Source organism: Rhamphochromis longiceps, linkage group LG4 (genome assembly GCF_057381845.1).
Source record: "Rhamphochromis longiceps isolate RC_006_pf linkage group LG4, R_longiceps_female_GT1.1, whole genome shotgun sequence".
In the NCBI taxonomy this organism is placed as follows: Eukaryota; Metazoa; Chordata; class Actinopteri; order Cichliformes; family Cichlidae; genus Rhamphochromis; species Rhamphochromis longiceps.
This window is the reverse complement of record NC_140560.1, coordinates 7,080,593-7,101,207: the sequence shown is the minus strand read 5'-3', so window position 1 is coordinate 7,101,207 and position 20,615 is coordinate 7,080,593. Positions and strand designations below refer to the sequence as shown.

At 38.7% G+C, this 20,615-nt stretch overlaps 1 protein-coding gene across 1 annotated transcript; it reads left to right on the top strand.

Moving 5' to 3' along the window:
* Positions 1-5,373: 5,373 nt before the first annotated feature.
* hoxb9a (homeobox B9a) lies at positions 5,374-16,868 on the top strand. The gene is made up of 2 exons (XM_085403098.1): positions 5,374-6,795; positions 14,191-16,868. Exons 1-2 carry the CDS (start codon positions 6,180-6,182, stop codon positions 14,424-14,426), a joined length of 852 nt encoding a protein of 283 aa, XP_085259224.1. The 5' UTR covers positions 5,374-6,179; the 3' UTR covers positions 14,427-16,868.
* Positions 16,869-20,615: the final 3,747 nt, after the last annotated feature.

Genomic DNA, 20,615 nt, shown 5'->3' with positions numbered 1-20,615 from the left:
ACCACATTTTATGCAGAAAGTACAATCTGAAAAAGATATGAAACCGTAGTTGCAGGGGCAAATGTAGCTTTAAGGAATTAAGGAGAATGTGGATCCATGTGCAGAACTGCAGATATATTTAACAAACAAAAATATCATCTCAACTGAGGCTGAGACTTCTGGAAAAAAAACAGAGCCCAATAAGCAAAGTACTAACATGGAGAAAACCAACAGGGAAAACATGCAGAAACAGATCAGCAGGCAATCAGAATAACAGAACAAGAACAGACTAACAAAGGATTCAGATAGATCAGAGGCTAATCAGGCAAAAGCAACATGGGTGGGGCAAAATAGTGAAAAAGCTGAAACAAATCACTTAACAAAATAGGGGAAGCAAAATGAAACACAACAGAAATGAGTCAAGAGGTTAACAAAATAAAACAGGATGTAACTAAACACAGAGACATTGACAGACAAGTTGAGACAAGGAGGGAAAGACTAAGAAAAAATAGGAACAGACTAAACCAAATATTTTGAAGCAGAATATTAAGTGAGCCAAAGAACTTAAGACTCAAGATGCCTAGGCAAGTGTCAACCAATAATAAGCAAACTAAGAACCAAATGGAGAATAAAATGATAAAGAAGAATTCAAAAGTCCACAAACTGAGTCGAAAACCCAAAACCATGAGAGCAGCTAGACAGCATTGCATAGTGATCTGTAGGATGACTTTGGAAATGAAGCAACGGAAGTGTGTGAAGGCCCAGGCAAGCATTAAGTGGTGGAAGCAGAAGAAAGAAAATGTTACACAGAGTTCAGACAGGAGTTGAAACAGGCTCTCGGTGGTGGGGAAGACTTACTACGTGACGGGGAAACTGGCAAGAAGGTATTTGGTGTGCCCTCTGGATACAGGAAAGAGAACAAGGAGACTTGGTGAAATAAGAAAGAACAGGAAAATACTTAAAGGAAGAACAAAGAAAAAATGGGACAGTCAAGGAGATAAAGAAAGTAGACAAGAGTACTCTGAGGCAAGGCATACAGCAAAGCGATGGGTGGCAAAGGAAAGCGATTATAGTGATTTGCATATGCGGCTGGATACTAAAGAAGGAGAAGAGGACTTCCATAGAGTCAGACAGAGAGAGGGCTGGAAAGGATGTGCAGCATAAGACATCTCCAGGGCAATGTGCATGCCTTCAGTCTTGAAAAATAAAAAAATATGTTTATATTAAAATAATCAGTTATAAATAAAGTGCCATTTGAAAACTCTTTTTAGAAGAAATTCATGGTAAAAAGTATTTTACATTTTTGTCTTTGCGTTATTATGTAATACAACTATATGCTATTCAAAAATTGTCACTAGCTGTCTTCTGCAATGTGATTTCGTTTAATTTTATTAGTGTGTGCTAAAATATGCGACTTTACAGGGCGGTTTTATTTAGTCGTTTATTTCCACATTTTAACTAGCCAATACTCACAAATTACAGATCCTGATTTAATTTTGTGGTGAGAGAAGCCATTGAAAGATTGATGCTTTAATAGTTTTTTTTGAGATATTCATATTCAAACATTGTCTAGGATTTCAATACTGCTGGCAAAAATGTCCTCTGAGGCTATGTATTGTAGAACAAATGTTAGCAAAAGCATGCATTTAACTAAGATTTATAAATCTCTATTCTCAATAAAAGAATGATTGTAGTGATGATACCAAATCATGAATTACTAAGCCAGGCAAAAAATAAAATAAATCCTTTTAATGTGTTTAATAAATGCTTTGTTTTTTATAATCTGCACCCACCTTAACAGACCCATAATTTTGGTCTCCTGTAGATTTTTAAGATACTGTAATTACATCAGCAGCACGACTATCATCCCTAGAGCAACGAAGTGCCTAAACTAAAAGATATCGTGGACTTATTAACAATATCCCTATTTGAGTCAAATGATACAAGATGAATTATCAGCAGCTGTACTATAGTTAAGATGTTTCCAGACATTACCAGCATAACGATATGTTTCTACTTTTTTCCTGCTGCTTAACTAATGATTAATACTGACTTCACTGTGGCTGTAGATTAGGAGGGAGAGCGGTCATCTAGTCATCCTAACGTTGCTGGTTTGTTTGCCAAACATGGGCACGATACTAACTCCAAGTTGGTCCGATGCATCTATCAGTGTTAGATAGAAAGATTTAAGCATAAAAAACCGCTTGTGTGAATAGGTGAATGTATAGGACGTATTGAATCCTTTGAAAGCCTCCTTAAGCTTTTCAGCTGAGAAATATGATGATCTACGACGTTCAGCCACGTGGTCGTTATTAAAATATATAGATCACATCAATCACACAGGTTATCATACTCAGCAGGTTTTATTGTAAGGTAACAACCGTTACCTTTAATAAGAATATAAAGCCTAAATGAGTCATTGTAAATCACATGAGTAAGTGTTAATGATTTCTTTTAATTATTTATTATTATCTTATTTAATTTTTTAGACTTATTATTACACCGCCATTACTGGAGTGGTAAACGCTGACCTCCACCAGAAGCATGCATCAGTGTTAATCTGATAGTTTAATTTTTGCAGTATCTGTTATCACATTTGGGAATTTTTTTCTTGTAGAATTAACACTGAAACAGTCTGTTCCTCTGGTTTTGTACTCAATGTTCATAATATTTGAGATTTTTTTGATTTTTAGAAATTCAATTTAAAAACATATTAATTACATTACACTAAAAATATTAATGTGACCACGTGATGCATGCCTATTTAAACAGACTACTTCTACAAACAAAATAGAAAATGCAGTTTAATATCAGAAAGAACTGAACAGAAGAGGAAACGATGTCTGTATGTGTGTTAACTCATTATGCATATTCCAGGAAAAAAGGTTATTGTGTTTCTTTTAATGCAACGGAGAATACTTGAGACCCTCACTCTATTTCAGAAGATAATGAAATGTATGTTATTGCCTATTTTGCGCTCCTTTCAAAACGTTTCCGCCGTTTAGGAAAAAAAGGAAGAAATGCCAGTATGAGGGGAAATTAAATATTTAAATATTAAAAGTTCCTGAGACAGAATGTTGAGACCTCTTTCACCCAGGGAAACTAACCGACTGAACAATTAACCGACCGATTCTGTATTAAATTAAATACAAATACCACAGGGACTAGTTGATTTAAAAAAAAAATCAGATCAAAGGGCTAATGAATATATTTTATCTAAGTAAAACTAAAAACAAATTAAAAGTAATTTAAAAATAATATTTACCCTTAAAAAAGAAAAGAAAAAAAATGTATGCAAGTCGATGATTTGAGCTGCTTTTCTGAAATATTAAATATCTGCATAATGACATTTTAGCTGTGTCAATGCTACATTTATATATTATTATTATTTTGTTTTTGTTTTGTTTTGCGACAAAATAATTTAGAAAATTGTTAAGTTCACGTTATTTTTCTTACCCCACCGACTACATTTATTTAATTTTAACTTTATTGTGATTAACAGCCAAAATACCTTTAACTTTAGATCTAATTTGTAATTGGTTACAATGTGATTGTGGAGCTTTCACTGTGGGAAAAACAAACTAGGTTTACTTAAAAATATTCACTTTAGTATATCCGGCACACTGCGATCATTTTCTTTTCAATTTCAATATCTGAAAATAGAGAAATGCATGAAGTAAAGTCATCTTCATCATGCATGTAAATTGCTTTCTTACACTTTATTTTTTAATTGACTCAGCTGGCTTCATTCTCACTAAATGACTCCTGCGATCGATATTAAGATAATATTAAACAGAAAAAAACAAACACACAAAACAGAAAATTTGAGATATTGGAAATGGATAAAAAACATAACAGTTGAACAGACGAGGCTGAATTTGCACATGTACTTCATTATGCTCAGTTTTCGCAGTGAAATTGTGTTTTTTGGTTACCGACGTCTTTCCAGTTGTTTCATGCTTTTGTGCCAATCTGTGCCATGTCAGATGGGAAATATTTTCTCTACAGGAAATTTGAAGAGAACATCTAATTGGGTATGGGCAATGTTAACAAACCGAGCATGACGGTGTTGGATTTTGTTTGTGTGTCTATGAAGGTTATTTTCCAAAACTCTCTTTAGTCATAACACTGAAGATGTTGAAATTTAAGGTGGTTTGCAGAAAAATTATTTTAGCTTTTTCAGCACCACTGTCTCCAATTAACTCCTCGAGTTGGCAGAACGCCCTGCAGGGCGGAGGCCCACCGACAATTAAAATTCCCACAGCCTGTGGTCTGAAAAAGAAAAATATCCCTAGCATTTATGCCTGCAAAACAGTATGTATTTTTCTACTCTAAACATATCGAAAATAATGCTAATTAATGCTTAACAATTTGAACTGTCCGGTTAATTGGCACGTATGTGGCAATGTGCTACACTGCTTCACAACGCACCTCATTACTTGTTCTTGTGGATAAAAGCGATCTGGGTCACAGTAACTTTATCTAGAACATATTTGATTGAGCATGAACAGCTAGATTTTTTTTAATACAGTTTATATTTTTATTTCTTTTTCTTTTTGATTTTCAAACGAAGTTGTAAATGAGTGCTTTAATACAAAAGCTCAGAGGAATGTGGTGAATTCAAGCTCAAATACCAAACTGTGCGCCAGAGTCAGTCATGTTTGAAGGACTCTAGGTTTGTTGGGTTTGTATTTGCATTTCTTCTACTGAAATGAACATTCACCAGCCGTTGCTCAGAATCGTCTCCTCAGCATATATGAAAGCTGCGCTATAGTCCATCTTTCACCTGGTAAATAACAGCTTTAATAACAAGCAACCTGTATTTCATATTCAATTGTCGTAAATAACTGTTAGCTCCATACACGATGCACAGACCGGATTTATACCCTTGAGTACTAGAATGACTTCCTGAACGAGTCAAAGACTCCAAGTCTGTAATTATAAATAAATGCAAAGACTTACAAGCCCGGTGACTTTGCAGGTCAGCTGCAAGTCAAATGTTAGGACTTCCGATCAGCACAGACTGCAGCTGCTCTTCAGCTTCTTGGTTTCGAGCACACCGGCGGATTTCATCCCAACTAATTCAGCCAAAGAAGTCACCACCGGTTCCATGAAACAAAAGTCCGTTCCAGCTTCTCTTCCCGGTGCCCTCATTGCGCTCCGGACCGAGTTATGTTTATCCATAGCAGGCTGACCGCTGAGTGTAAAGTACCCTGTACCGGAGTAGCAGGAAAGATTCAACAGCCCCAGTTGCGTTTACAATCCGCACCACCACAGGCCATATATCAACTCAATAAAAACCAAAGCAGCCGGCACGATCTAGGATTTTATTATGGTATTAAACAGACTCAAAAAAGTAGTTGAAGTAGTTTGCGCTATAAAGACAAGCGACCTAACCACGCAGGACCCGATTTAATGGCGCTCGTTAACACAACTGGCTGTTAATCTGTCAATAAAAACGCTCCAGAATTCTCAGAGAAGCTGCCAAGTAGATCCAGGAGTCAAGTAAACGATGAAAAACACACATAGGTGTGAATTTTACCGCCTATCTTGTCTAGGATAGAAAATATCTGTGTTAACTCTCCTTAAGTGGAGGACTATTGGCACTTATACTACTGGTATTTTAAAAGCACACTCCTCGATCCAGGAATTGATTTAGTTTTTTTTTTTCATTCATTTGGCACTACTTATTTGTCAGCCATTGTCTCTGCTTTACAGTTCATACATACAGTCCAGACATAACATAATTTAACGGTTTTATATCATTCTAGATCGAAAGCAGCAGTAAATAAATTGACAAGATATTCGGAAATAGCCTTAATTTTGCATATTGCATATAAACATCTATCTGGGGTAGGGGGTGGGGGCTTGTGCATGCGTGATTTACGCTTCATTGACGCTTTTTTTCAGGTTAGAAGAAAAAAAAAAACCGGCCAATCACTTTTCGCCTCGCTCACAGACTTGACAAACCCCCGTGCACAGTGCTAGGCTGTAGGGCTGTAGCACTTTGTTTCGAAAGAAAGGGACTAGGGGAGGGATAGAGAGGCAGAGAGACGAAGTAAGAAAGGGAGGGGGCAACCTACCAAAGCACAGAATTGAAGAAGAAAAAGAAAGAGAAGCAAAAGAAGGAAATCTCGTAATGTCTCTTGTCTTGTTTTCTATTTAGTGAACTCGAGGCGTTTCACAGATAATGCCCGAGAATGTCCATTTCTGGGACTTTGAGCAACTATTACGTGGACTCCATCATAAGTCACGAGAGCGATGAACTCTCATCCCAGACTCGCTTTCCTAGCGCCCAATATTCCGGCTCGAGCTCCGCTGCGTCCGCGAGTGGGAGGCTGCCGGGTGGCGCTGCTGCGCACACGGAGCATCCCCATCCCGATTCCTATCCGTCCTGCAGTTTCCAGCCCAAGCCTCCAGTCTTCTCGTCATCATGGAGTCCATTTAATCCACACCACGGAGCCAGTGGCCTCCCCGCTGTCTACCATCCCTACATCCCCGCGCAGCACGTGCCCGCCGCGGACACACGGTACATACGTTCATGGCTGGACTGTGCGCCGCGGAGCTCTGAGTCTGGTCCGGTACAGGGCCAAACGGGTCAGGTCAAGCTGGAGCCTCAGCTTGGCCATCTCGGTGGGGAGATCGCATCCAAAATCATGGGACAGCATCAGCACGAGCCCACAACATACATCTTGGAGTCAGCGTCCACGGCAGCGCGCGAGCTTAGCCACCATTCGGCCGCCATCCAGGGAACAGGGTTCGAAGAAAACAAGGACATTAGTGAAGGGAATGAGGACAAAGATGGCCTGGATCAAAGTAAGTTATTAAAGCAGGAAATAACGCGTGATAGTGGGAGAGAACAAGACGAGGGAGGGTGATTGTAAATGCTTTTAATGCCGCCATAAAACTAGAACAAAGAACTGGAGAGGCCGAAGTGCCCCCACCGTCTGCTCTCTAACTTTACTGTGTTTTTTGGCTCATGTCATCCTTGTATTTGCAGCTGGCGCCTGTAGCAACATTTTTTAAATGGATTATGGGACGCAACTTTTTCAGACTTTAACAGTTCTTTAAAAAATGTGTCAGTGACTAGCAAGTGATGCATACGATTTTATTAAAGCTGTTAAATTAGCTAAAGATATTACGAGCAACACTCTGTATTATAATGTTGCTTGCTTTAAAGGTGACCCTGGTATTGCCTTAAAAGAGACCGTCAAAGTGACTCATAGTGCTTACGATAGTGTTGACCGTCTGGCAAAAGCTTGTCACAGCTTTGCGCAAATGATGCGTATTATATACACGTTAAAAGGTTTGGAGCGCGCGGTAGGGCGGTGAATCCAAAAAGCTTCAAAGTCAACTTAGGAAGAAAGATTATTAAGACTAACAGTTGGAAAACTTCTAGCCTATTTGGCACTTTTTTTCCTCTTCGTCCTTAAATCTATCAACCCGACAGAAATCACAGAAGGTAGTTTGTTTGTGTTACATTCAGATTGACATACGCATTACTATCCTGTTTCAAAAAGACAAAATCTTCTTTGAGATAGATTAAGATATCGTCTCTGGACCCTTCTGCTTCCAATCCTTCGCATTTACGCATTACCCATTTTATGCCCCCCACGCCCCGCGCGTCTACCGTTTCTCTTGTTAGTTGTACGCTTATAAATGGGAAGAAGAAGACAAAAGACTACAAACCAGATTGTCGAACCCGGTTTCTTTTTAAAAATCATGAAAGGTCAGTGACCTAGCCGCAGAGCTCCGAGCCGCCAGCATCTGTGGCGCAGAGGCCTCTAAGTCAGCCTAAGTCTGGCTACACTTTGTTAGACTCACATCAGAGCTGGACAGTCAGGACGTGCACTCTGCCTTCTCACAGCGTGTATAAATCGTCCCACCTAGGCCCATGTAAATTCCTCAATGGCTTCGAGCTTTGCCAGCTACAACGTGAAACACAATGAATATATATCCTAAATTAATTTAATTTTGTGTGTTCTTTATGTACTAGCGAGTTTTATTTATTTATTTACTTTTTAAAAGAAATCACCCAATAATATATAAATGACTGCAGCCTTCAAATCAGGTTAATCTCAAAGCATCAAACAAACAGCTAATTGAATTGTAACTTTGTTAAAATTACCCTTTCCTGCTGTGTAATACTTCAACCCAGGCACAGCTCTACTGACCTTATTGTGGTCTGTAGTCTGGTGGTTATATGAACGTATATGTAAAAATACCTTCCACAAATCACAGTCATCTTGTTATAAATCCGTTGGTAGTTTGAGAAGTGCAGGACGGTCTTTTTTCTCTCCTCTTCTTTTATGTGCCTTTGTTCCTTTGTGTTTTTTCTGATTGTTTGCTTTTTTAACAACAGCATTTGATGCTGGGTCTCTTCACAGTTCTCTTCCAAAGTTTCTTGACTTTTTGGATGGGACAGAAGAAAACCGTACCCTAGAAAGAGATTCAAATGAATGTATAATTTCTTTTTAACTGACGCCGGAGTTTATTTCCCTTTCTCAACTCCCTCCTGACAAATCTACCAGAGGAGTCGGAACATCAGTGTGCGAGAAAGAGCGGGAGACCTCTGTCTCTATTGTGGCCTTAATAAGAAAAAAATGGTCACAAAGAAACACACATTCATATATACACACATTCACGTTTAGTGTATATATACACGAATACTACACTAGAGTCACACACATATGCATACACATGCACAGCCAGCTTATTACTGCGATTGAGCACGCTATCCATCAGAACAGTGAGCTAGTCTAAAGACAGGATGGAGGCTAGCAGGCTCCAGTCTGAATTATTAGACTTTCCGTTCGTAGCGCCGTGGTGTTCGTGAAGGTGCTCCTCCTGAAGAGTTCCTCTGTTCCCCTGTTTGAATGAGTAATAGAAAAAAAAGTTTCTCTCTGAGCTGTCTTATAGGGTTCAAAAAGCAGCCATAGAGACTTTTTTCCTCTGGTTGATTTGTGTTCTCTTTGTGTCCGTATTGCAGTGACTTAATGTTTCAGGTAGTGGGAGCATACTAAGCAGCATGTGAAAGCCTTTTCTCTTTTTCATAACGTGGACATTTCAAAATGGTGGCGTCACAACACTGCGTTGATTGAGCCTCCCCGCGCGACTTTTTTTTTTTTTGGAGTAATTAGTAAAGCAGTTTGAGTGGAAACACACTGGGTGATTTGCATTTGTCATTTTCAAAACTCTTTGGTTTGGAATAACTTTCTTTTACATCTTTAGGCATTTTAGGGACAGTCTTATTTGCATCCTTGAAAAGGGTAAAATGAGAAGACTGAAACCATGTTTATGTATATAGGATACATATTACGTTTATTGGCTTAACTTAGCTTGGAAACAGGGAAGCAAGGAGCCATTAATTTCCAAAGGTAGCAAAATAAAAATTTCAGCACCTTTAAAACTCACAAACAGGCATGTTACATATTGTGTACTCATGAAATTAGAACATTAAAATGTACTTTCTGTTATTATTCACGTAACACTGGGTCTTATACCGGATAGAAGTGGTCACATATAAATGCCTAACAATGCAGTCCTCCACAGTAACCAGATTCCCCTGAAAATGTTGACATTATATACTTAAATGTGTCAGCTACAGCACGGCAAAATTCCTCCCCTATTTGATAGTAATAAGGAATTTTGAACAGATGGTTGGTGTTGGAAGAATTCTGAAAAAGTTTTACTTTTTGGCATTCATGTGTCGTCAACCACAGAAACATTCTGGACATTTTTTTTTATCAACATGAAAAACTTGACTGTTTCCCCGATTCAACCTTGTAGATCTGAAAATGAACATGCTGTGATAGCCAGGTTCTAAGACTAGCTTTGCTTGTGAAATCAGTCTAATAAACTGTACCTGTCCTCTTTAACTTGTTTTCAGGGAGGAATATATAAAAATGAGTGTCTGCATGATGTAGTCTATCTTCAGATTATGGCTGAGTATTTAAAATGGTCGCCATGTGAATAACATCACTGGAATGCTACCTTTGAAAACATCCTATCCAGTTAATGCCAGTCTACAGCTACAGATTTCTCTTTATGCTGCTGGCACTGGGCTGCTTTCCAGAATAAACTACAAGATTACACTCCAGTCTTTGTGCTTCTGCTTTTGCTGCCAAGCAGGCTGACAAAGTTATTACCTTGAACTTTATTAACTTATAACACAGAGTAAACAACCCCATTAATTGGCGTGTTGCTGTTGGTGAGATGGGGTATAAGTGTTGGCGGTGGATGGGGATGGGGAAGTATGGGAGCGGGATAAAATATGACTCTGGGAAATGTAATAACATGCCTTTGGGATATATGAGAGGTCAATTTCTGGAACTATTAGGGTGAAATTGCAAAGGGAGGAAGACACACAGAGAAAAAGAGACTGGATGGGATATTTATCTTAACTGTTTCAGTTGCTGTTTCCATGCATTCATCAAAGTAGACACACACACACACCTAGGCAAAGACCCACATGCTAACAACTGAACATCAGCTGCAGGGCCATGGGCTATAGCAGGCAGCTTTAAGGGAACGTAAATCTTTTCATCCATGCGCCTGTCCATGAACACCAGGCTTCTGCAACTATGTGGATGTAACCTACAGAAAACTTAAAGTTAACATACAAGCAAGGGTTACCATTATACAAGCAACACCCCACCCCAGCCTTATTCTTTCTATTGAGATACTCTCTGACTTCCCATATATTAGAAAAAAGATGTCTACACTAACTCAGCCCTTTCCAAACTCTCCCACTCCTCAATCGGTTTGTCATCCTGGGTGACAGCCATCGTCACGGCACAGCTCTGAGGGTAATGAATGGTCGTAGAGGTGAATATACACCCAGGGAATGCAAAGCACACACTTTACAGTGACAAAAGCTCTCACCCCCCTAGTTCCCACCAGCCTCATCACCTTACTGGACAATATTTTGTTCTGCATTGAAATAAATCCTCTACATGCTGCTTTTGTTGAAGGAAATTAATTCCAGAAGGTATTAAGGACATATTTACTGACAATGGCCACTAACTATAATTCAACTTGCAGGGAGAACAGAAGAGAAACCTAAATTATATCTTCTGTCAAATCCAAGCAGAGACAGATTCTAGATAATGCAATCATCTTCAAAACCCAGAGTTTCAAGCATTGCAAGATTACTATAGACTGCATACAAATGACGGCCATAGCCCATCATGCCACCCACTGGTTATATACAGTGTCAGTTCACAACACCAGTCATCTCAAGAGTTTCAAATATGAAGAGTTGGACAGTACCAGTCCTTAGCGTCTTTCACACGTACTGGCTAAAAAAGCTAACTATATTCCATGAGCCTCTGGCAGCACAGAAGAACCATAGTGTCAGGCATCATAGGAGCTATGAACAGGCATATGGCTCAATAAATTATTCGACCTCAGACAGGAACTGGCAGAAACATCAGAGGGGCAAAACACCAGCTACTGGTAGCTAGAGCAGTCATTGTCTGCAACATGAGACTGACCAATCATGCACCACCTGGACTGACTACAAGAAAGCCTATGAGTGAATGGCTCACACATGAATCCTGGAATGCTTAGAACTGTACAAAACCAACCGGACCCAAAGAGCCTTCATCAGGAAGTCAATATGGATGTGGCAAACTACAATAGAGGTCAACTTCAAGCCAATTGCAAATGTCACCATGAAATGCAGGAGAGTTAATATCCTAATTGTATTTACTCATTTCAAACTCAAAAAGTTGCTTGATATCTAATTATTAAAACAATTTATTATACATAAATATAAAATGGGATCCAGATCAGAATGTCAGTAATCACAAGGTGTTTTATCTTTTAAAGACCCTACAAGATTACTTAGATGATTATATGACAAGCACTTAGTGATGGTGTGGAGGACAAACTCCACACTTAGGAGGAAGAGAAACAGTCTCAGGGAGGAGCAGCCACCTCAAATGTTAAATTGGGAAGGGCAATGATAACAGGAAAAAAAAGACTAAAAAAAGACTAAACAGAAGTTAATTGATATGAAATATTTCTTATTTGTTGTATATAAAGTGAATAACCTTGTCTTATTAGAATGAGTTGAGTGAGTTGTCGTTTCAAGAAATTGCATTTTACTGTAATATAGATGACTGTTCGTTTTGTCTGCCATCTTCTGTAGATTCTAATTACCAAGTCGTTATACCTCATGTTTCTTTACATGTTTCTTTACGTTTTGTAGAACACGTTCTAATGTTAGTCCGGGAAACCTTTTGTGTCATTGATTTAACTTTTTTTTTATGGTGAACAATAACGAATTACACTCTGATGATGTATTGGGGCAGAGATTCAATAGAATTATAATTATCTGCCCTTACTCTGACTTCCACTATTTACTGTCCTGACAAAGGAACAACCTATTCTGGAGGTCGCAGTTCTATAAGTAATTCTTATAGAACTACATGGCTTAACTTTATATTAAGCCATGTGTTTTCAAGACAAAATCAAACCACGTGAACACAGAGGCGTAGCAAACGTGAAAGGAGGACGTATACACGCAAACAAACACAAACCGGAGGAGAAAATGATGAAAGGACATAGCACCTGCTGGAGACCTGCTGGTGGGTGCAAGGATGAATCAGAAAGATTCAGAAAGAGTAACTATTTCCAGGTCATACTGATGGTTAGACTTCATTTGTGGTTTGTTTCTCTGATTTCCTTTAAATGAAATAAAATCGAATAACACTGCAACGAATGAACAGCAGCTTTAAAGGAAATAATCGCAGCATGCTCTTGTTTTCCCCTGTGCGTCCCACATTTTTATCATTGCTGATGGCATTTTATGGCTTTTAAAACTGAGTTTTTATTTGTCTTGTTTGGAGTTTTAAGGCCTGACCTGGTAACATTGGGTGTATTTTTTTCTTTGTTAAAGTTTAGTTATTCTAACTGCTAGGCGTTTCCGTTTGTTGGTTTGACTTAATGGAGGAAGACTCTGACCTAACCACAGGAAATGCTTGCGCTTGGTTAAAGATTTTATTTAGAACATATAAAAATGGAAATGTACCAGAACGAGCTATGGATGCGCAATTTTCTTTCAGATGGAAAAAAGCACTATCAACGGGTTTAAAATTGAGTAGGGGGCTTTGTTTTGATCTCTAACTATCCTTTAGAAACTTGAGATGCCGGGAGACTCCTTACAACCTTTACAACCTGCCTCATAGTGGAGATGGGGGGGGGGGGGGGGGGGGGGGGGGGGGGGGGGGGGGGGGACGGACGGACATAGCTTTGAGCCCCAAACCAAACCCATGCCTGCTAAACGAGAATTTAAGGCTAATTACATTGTCCTGAATGCTATAAACGGGGTTGTGGTGATGGGAAGCAGGGGTGGTGGGGGCACAGTGGCCTGGCAAACAAGGAGGCGATGCAAAGACAACGAGGGAAATAACTGAGATAAGTTCATTATGTTCTCATCGAAAACAAAAACATTTAGTTTTCATTCAGATTTCTGCTACTGCACTCAAAAGAGCCAAATCTCAGTACGCTTAATGAATAGCAAAGGATAACATTTTTTTCTGGATTATAGATTTCCCACAGCTAGGAAATTTAGAAACAATTGCTACACAAGCGATGGATTTAGCGCTCTATTCAAATCATAATCCTTACAAAAAACTAAAAGATAGAACACTTTCACCAATGTGTGTTTGTGTGTTTGCTTTCTTTTTGTCATAAAATTAGATTAAGCTGCAAATATAGAGACAGTGCTTACTCCTAGTGCATTCAACTTTGCCTTGCTTTTTTGTTTTGTTTTCTTGTTATCGATAGTTGCCTCCTTGAATGGCGCGTGAAGCCAATGTGAGGTACAAATGAGTTCAATAATAATTTTAAAAAATTAACCAACAAGAAAAAAAAGGAAATCAGCATGGTAGTCCGAGTTTTTCTTTTCTCTTCTTTTTCTGTTTTTTTCCCCCCTTTAATCCTCTGTCATTTTTCATCTGCATACTGGAGGGTATTCATGGAAAGAAGGCCGCGTGGCTTTGATGTGATGCCATATAAAAGGGCCATGGTTTTACTTATGTCCAAATTATGTGTTATTAATAACGTGCATAAAAGTGTCATTTGCTGAGTCTAGTGTTGTCTTCAAGATGTCGTGAACACAAAATAGTGTTAGAGTGACTGCATGGATTATCAATTTCCATTTTTTAATCGATGATTTTTTTTTTCTGTCGTTTCTTCCTGCAGATGACCCATCGGCCAATTGGCTTCATGCACGTTCCTCCAGAAAGAAACGTTGTCCGTACACCAAATACCAGACGCTAGAGTTGGAGAAGGAGTTCCTGTTCAACATGTACCTCACGCGCGATCGGCGACATGAGGTGGCACGCGCACTCAATCTGACAGAGCGGCAAGTGAAGATCTGGTTCCAGAACCGGAGGATGAAAATGAAGAAACAAAATAAGGACCAATCCAAGGACTAGCAGGACATAAACGCTCAGACACGCATGCATGCACACACACATCTCACATTCCCAAGAACTGCAAAAATGTACATGCACATCTACTGCTTCAATTTCTTTTAACATTCCGAGTGAGCCAAACGTGATGTCAATCTAAGTATGATCCCAAACAAGCGCATATGACGCTGCAGCTGAAGTATTAGGAACGTCTAATTTTCAGAGTTGGAAATTTCCTGGAACTTCTGGATTATTTCCTATTAGGCGATTGCGATAGTAAAAAATTGAGTTTGTTTCGGCGGCCAGTCTTTCAAAGCACTCAGATTGACTCAGTGTAAACCTTCGGATCAGACTAATAGATTGATGAATTCAAAGATTTTGTTGCCATTACTTTCTACCGAGTTCTTATTAAGCTAGCAATTATTATACAGTAATGCAATTTGATATCGGATTAAATTCTTCAAGATAAAATGTGCAGAAAGTTGATTGATTGTTTATTGACACCAGAGGTGTGTGCTGAAGTGCTGAAAATGGGATTTCACCCGGTCATTAACAAGCACGAAAAGCACCCACAGCTCGCACACAAGCGCGTTGCTGTTCGTTTGTATTTGTACTCCCCCACCCCACCCACTCTTTTTTGCTGGCAGGATTTAATTACATAGCGCCTGATAGTTGAAGCTGATACAAGCAGCCAATAGCCGTTTGTTTTCCGGTTGTCTGACCATCGGGTCTATCCCTGGGATCTCGGCGTTCGGCTTGCTTTTAGGGTGGCTCATGCGCTGCGGCGGCGGCTGATCAGTAGCCTGACGTCACAAGAGTTTAGAGTTAGTTAAGAAGAGGACTCACGACAGTTATTATTTATTTAATAAATCAACCCTTTCCATCAAATTAAACTTCCAGCTCAGCTGTGCACATTTCAGACTGAAAACAAGGATATAACGTTTGTCTGCTTATCCTCGTCAGTCTTTTTTCCAAGTCCTTTCTATTTTTATAAATTGTCGTGTATCAACTGCTATGCAAGGCATTCTCTCTCATGAAACGAATTGTGTTGAATGCGTGCGCAACACTGGTTTCTATTTACTACCAGAAACTTGGTGCAATAAAAATAAATAAATAAAGCTGAAAATAAATACATGTCTGCAGGTCCCATTACAAGTTTAAGTCTAGAGCAACAGACAGAAAGTAAAAAAAAAGTCTTAGGTTAGTATGCAGATTTTATATCTTCGAGTGTTTTCTTCATTTTATGCAGAACTTTATTGATTTGGATGTTAACACATAAGTAGGCCGTGTTGTAGAGCCGGACTGCGTTTTTGTAGTGTCGGTATACTTAAATGGCGTCCCGTAGCAGTTTTATGGATGGGAAATAAACAACACGCGCGAGCGCTTGTGTGTGTGTGTGTGTGAGAGAGAGAGAGAGAGAGAGAGCGAGAGGGAGAGAGAGAGAGAGAGAGAGAGAGAGAGAGAGAGAGAGAGAGAGAGGGGGGGGGGGGGGGGAGTTTGTGTGTGAACCAAAATACATATACAATACATCTACTCCTTTTTACAAAAAATTATAATGGGTTTGTATGGCCAGATGTTTTTTTAGCAAGAAGAGAAACCTGCCGTTTCTCCGAAGCATCAACAAATCCTCTATTTACACAAATGTTTACATGGTTTGCGCATGCCTCAAAGACTTCATTTCGTCGTACATCGTTTTGTGTGTAAATCTGTCAGAGGGGATGCTAACAGGAAAAAAAAACTAAAGAGAAGTTTCTTGATATGAAATATTTCTTATTTATTCTATATAAAGTGAATAACCTTGTCTTATTGGAATAAGTTGAGTGAGTTGTCCTTTCGGGAAATTACATTTTACTGTAATATAGATGACTGTTCGTTTTGTCTGCCATGTTCTGTAGATTCTATTTCCATGTTGTTGTACCAACTGTCTAAAACATGTTCTGATGTCAGTCCGGTGAACCTCTTGTGTCATTGATTTTGTATTTTTTATTTTTGTTTTGGTGAACAATAACATTCTGGTGATGTATTGGGGCAGAGATTCAACAGTATTATAATTATCTGCCCTTACTCTGACTTCCACTATTTACTGTCCTGACAAAGGAACAATCATTTCTGGATGTCGCAGTTCTAGAAGTCGTTCTTATAGAACTACATGGCTTAACTCTATATTAATCCATGCGTTTTCAAAACAAAATCAAGCCACGTGAACACAGAGGTGTAGCAAACATGAAAGGATACACGCAAACAAACACAAACCGGAGGAGAAAATGATGAAAGGACATAGCACCTCCACACTCCAGTGGACCTGAACACCACGTGTGTGTAATACAAGGTGCTGAAGCTCAGTGCACACAAAATCCTCTTCATAGCCCGTCACCTATGAGACCACATGGCTTAACTTTATATGAAGACATGTTTCTTTAAGACAAAATAAAGCCACGTCATCACAGAGGTGGAGTAAGGATGAAAGAGGTCACGCACACACTCACACAAACACACACACAGACACACAGGAGTTTTTTTTTTTTTTTTTAGAAAATGTATGCACACACTCTGACTCCTTAAAGACTCTTTAAAGCCCTGGTCCTTTTTTTGCTTGGTTTGTTGTCTCTTGTTTCTTTATGCAATTGCAAACTTGAGATGGTGAGACTAATTATATTAAGAACATGTTTAGTTTGATTACCATGTTGGTATATAGGCTTATGTATTTAAATGTGAGGAGGTTCAGAGTTAGTAGTTTGTGACGGAAAAGACAAAAGACAAAGAGACTGAGGGATAAAAGCAGATGAAATAGCATGTGTTTAAAATATGTGTCTCTTCAGTTCTACACTGCAACTGAAAAAAGAGGGGCGTCTGTTTGGCTGCAACACCAAAAGCCTGTAATAAACCCATAGCCCCCCACCCCCACCCCCAAATACACACACACACACACACACACACACACACACACACACACACACACACACACACACACACACACACACACACACAGATGATGAGTGGATTCATTAGATAGAGGCGTCTCATCCGTCCATTAGGGGCTTGTGAAGCCGCTGTGGTTCCTGTGTTTGTCTCTGCTGCACCAAATGACTCCTACAGACACAAAGTCTGATTATGCATACAACGTCTCTATTTCCTTTCTTATTTATCACAGATACAATTATCATAGCTGAAACTGTAGAAATAGTTAAAAGTTGCCACGGTTATGCTGTTAATGCAGAAAGTTACAAAATAGTAACATAAAGCTCTAGAGTGCCTAGAATACTTAGGTTTGGGAGTACTAATATGAATTTCATTTCTCTTTGTGTAATTTGGTATCAGTGTAGCAATGAGTTATTTAAAAAAAAAAGTAAATTATATATTTGAAAATTGATATCCAGCTGTTGGGAAGTGTGTTTACAGGTGGGTTTGGGCAAGACTTTATAAATATTACTATTTGTGGCTCAGTCTCGTGAAATCATGCTGAATATTGTGGTCCTATTTCCCCAGCAGAGATCTGGCCTACCGTCAAACCCTACCATTTTTCTTTTCAAAAAAAAAAAGAAAGAAAAGAAGAAAAAACAAAGAAACAATAGGTCGGATGTTGAATCCTGGCAAGGGCCTGCATCCAGTAAAGGGTCACCAGGCTATCCCCCCATGCCTACCTTGGAACATGAAAGCAATACATAACTAGAAACATACCCAGATGTCACCAGGCTTAATATCATCTGTGTCACATATTATCAGGAAATACCAATGTGAAGTAGGCTACTGGAAAAAAAAAACATACATGTTGCTATACTTGCCATCCCAATGAGCAAGGCCGGCGGATCTATGGATGAGTAGAAAGCTATCATTCTCCCTGACCAAGAAAATTAAATTCTATTATTTTCTATGTGTGTTTGCGTAATTGTGTGTACTTGTATGTTTTGTCTTTCTTCTCGTTCTTTTCCCACACAAGGCTCCAACATTGTTACATATTAAGCACTTACATCAGCGTGTCGTCCCTTTCCCACATTTTGATTTTACCCTCTGTCGTCTGGATATGTGTAACTCTGTGGTGGAACACAACAAATAAATAACTTTGCTTGTGTGTCTCCCTAATAATAAAGAAAATACTCTCTGCTCAGAAAACCCTCAGTATTTTCAGGAGCGAGACGATCTGGAAGATGATAAAGGGTAAGAGTTTTCAAAACACAAGTTATTTGGTCTTTTTTGTATAAGGCACTAGATAGGAAAGTAAGAGACTCAGGGGGAGTGGAGCATAGGAAGCAAAGGTCCTTGCAGTGTGGTATAATCTGATTGTTAGGGTTTTCTCTCTCTTTTATTTTCTGTGTTATTGTAGGGTCTTTACCTTACAGTACAAAGCAACTTGTGGAAACTGTTATTGTGATTTGGCACTATATAATTAAAACGGAATTTAATTGCTCTAATTAATTCAATTGAATTGTACAGCAGCACTGTCAAATCATAGTCTGACAGTGACTTTGAAGAAGAGGGTGAGACTGTATATCAGCTAGCTCCAAAACAAGCCTGTTAGCAGCTAGTAATACAAAAAAGTATTTTATGTTTTCGATCCAGCAGTACCAATAAAAAGAGCAGCAATGTACAATGGAAAAAAGCATTTTTGCTCAATTTGCAAGTTTGCTCACAAACAAAAGAATGGAACAGTTTCTAATTGTTAAGGTATTTTAACAGAGGGAGGCGGAATATTTAAAAACACGCACACATGACATAAACAATATAAATTGAATTGCATGTGACAGAGTGAACAATGTGTAGAGAGAGAGTGTATTTGAGTGCCAAGCAAAACAATACTTCAGGTTAGCACATATCTCAGGAATGATTTTGACCCACCCATGCCACGTCTTTGAACAACGTGCTTTACAAGTTAGTTAACAAACACGAGCTCCCTCCTCAGTTTTTCTATAGGATTGTGGTGTGGAGTGGCTAGGTCACTGCTTCTTTAGCCACACATTTGTTGCTGAAGTTTTTGGGTCATTGTCATGTTGGAACACCCATTAATGATCTAACTTCAGTGTTCTCTAAGAAGTTCTATGAATTTGACCCTCAATGTGCTGAAGTCTTCCTGTACGCTTAACAGAAAATTGTTTTCACCTTCATGCCTGATTGTAGAGATGCTGTACTTTGGGTCATATTCACTATTTCTCTTCCTGCAAACTTAACATGTTGAGTTGATGCCAAAAGCTTGATTTTGGTTTTGTCTGTACTTTCTCCCAGGCCTGTACATCTTCACAGATCCTCCAACATTTCAGTCTACGATATTAGAGGTGCTGCAAAATGTCAATCCATACTGACACAATGTATTGCCAATACCGTGCTTAGTGACTGTGGTCCCAACTGCCTTAGATCATTAACAAGCTCATCCTGTTTAGTTTTGTGCTGATCCATCACCTTTGGGGCTCCAGATCCAGGGCGACTAAGCATTCTTATATTTCTTCTATTTCTGAATAATTGCACCAATGTGTGGCAAGGTCAGATGTTAAACAAATACAAGGCACCTTGAAAAAGTGTACTAAGTCGCATTGGTCTTGTACAGGAAATGGCTACTGAGAACAAATGGGGATTAGATTTAATTTAATGTAATAACTTAATGTATAAGTTATTGAGTCATATAATATTAAAAGCATCTCGAAACTCACTGACAAATTTAAATATAGGACAAATTATCTAGAAACCCAACTGCCTAACCTGTAACCTTAGTAGGACAATTAATAAGCTCAGCACAGCTTCTGGACATATGTAATGTTAACACTTTAGCTAAAGCATTCATAAGATATTAAATTGCTTAAAACACCACTGAACACAATATGTTACCTGTAATTAAATAAAAGGCAGTTCTGGGAACAGCTTATAGTTATCAAAAGAAACATAACACAGCATAATAAATATATTAACAATCTTCTGTCTGCTGATTTCTTATATATTGATTGTATTCATTAGATTTGAGTTTTTGTTAATTAACATATTTTCCATTTAATTTTGAGTACACCGATTAAATTATTACATACATTTTTAGTTAATAAAATGAAGAATGGTAATAATGGTTGATATTTTTGTGATGGTTCTAATATGAAAGGCTTCTAGGAGGAGCAGTGGAAACAGCTTGTTGGAAAGGGTTAGAACTGTGATGGTGACTGCAGTTTGAGCACAGCCTTTCTGCTTCCTCTTGGCCCAACCAATGAAGCCTGGGGATTTAAGCAGATTTAGACTCTG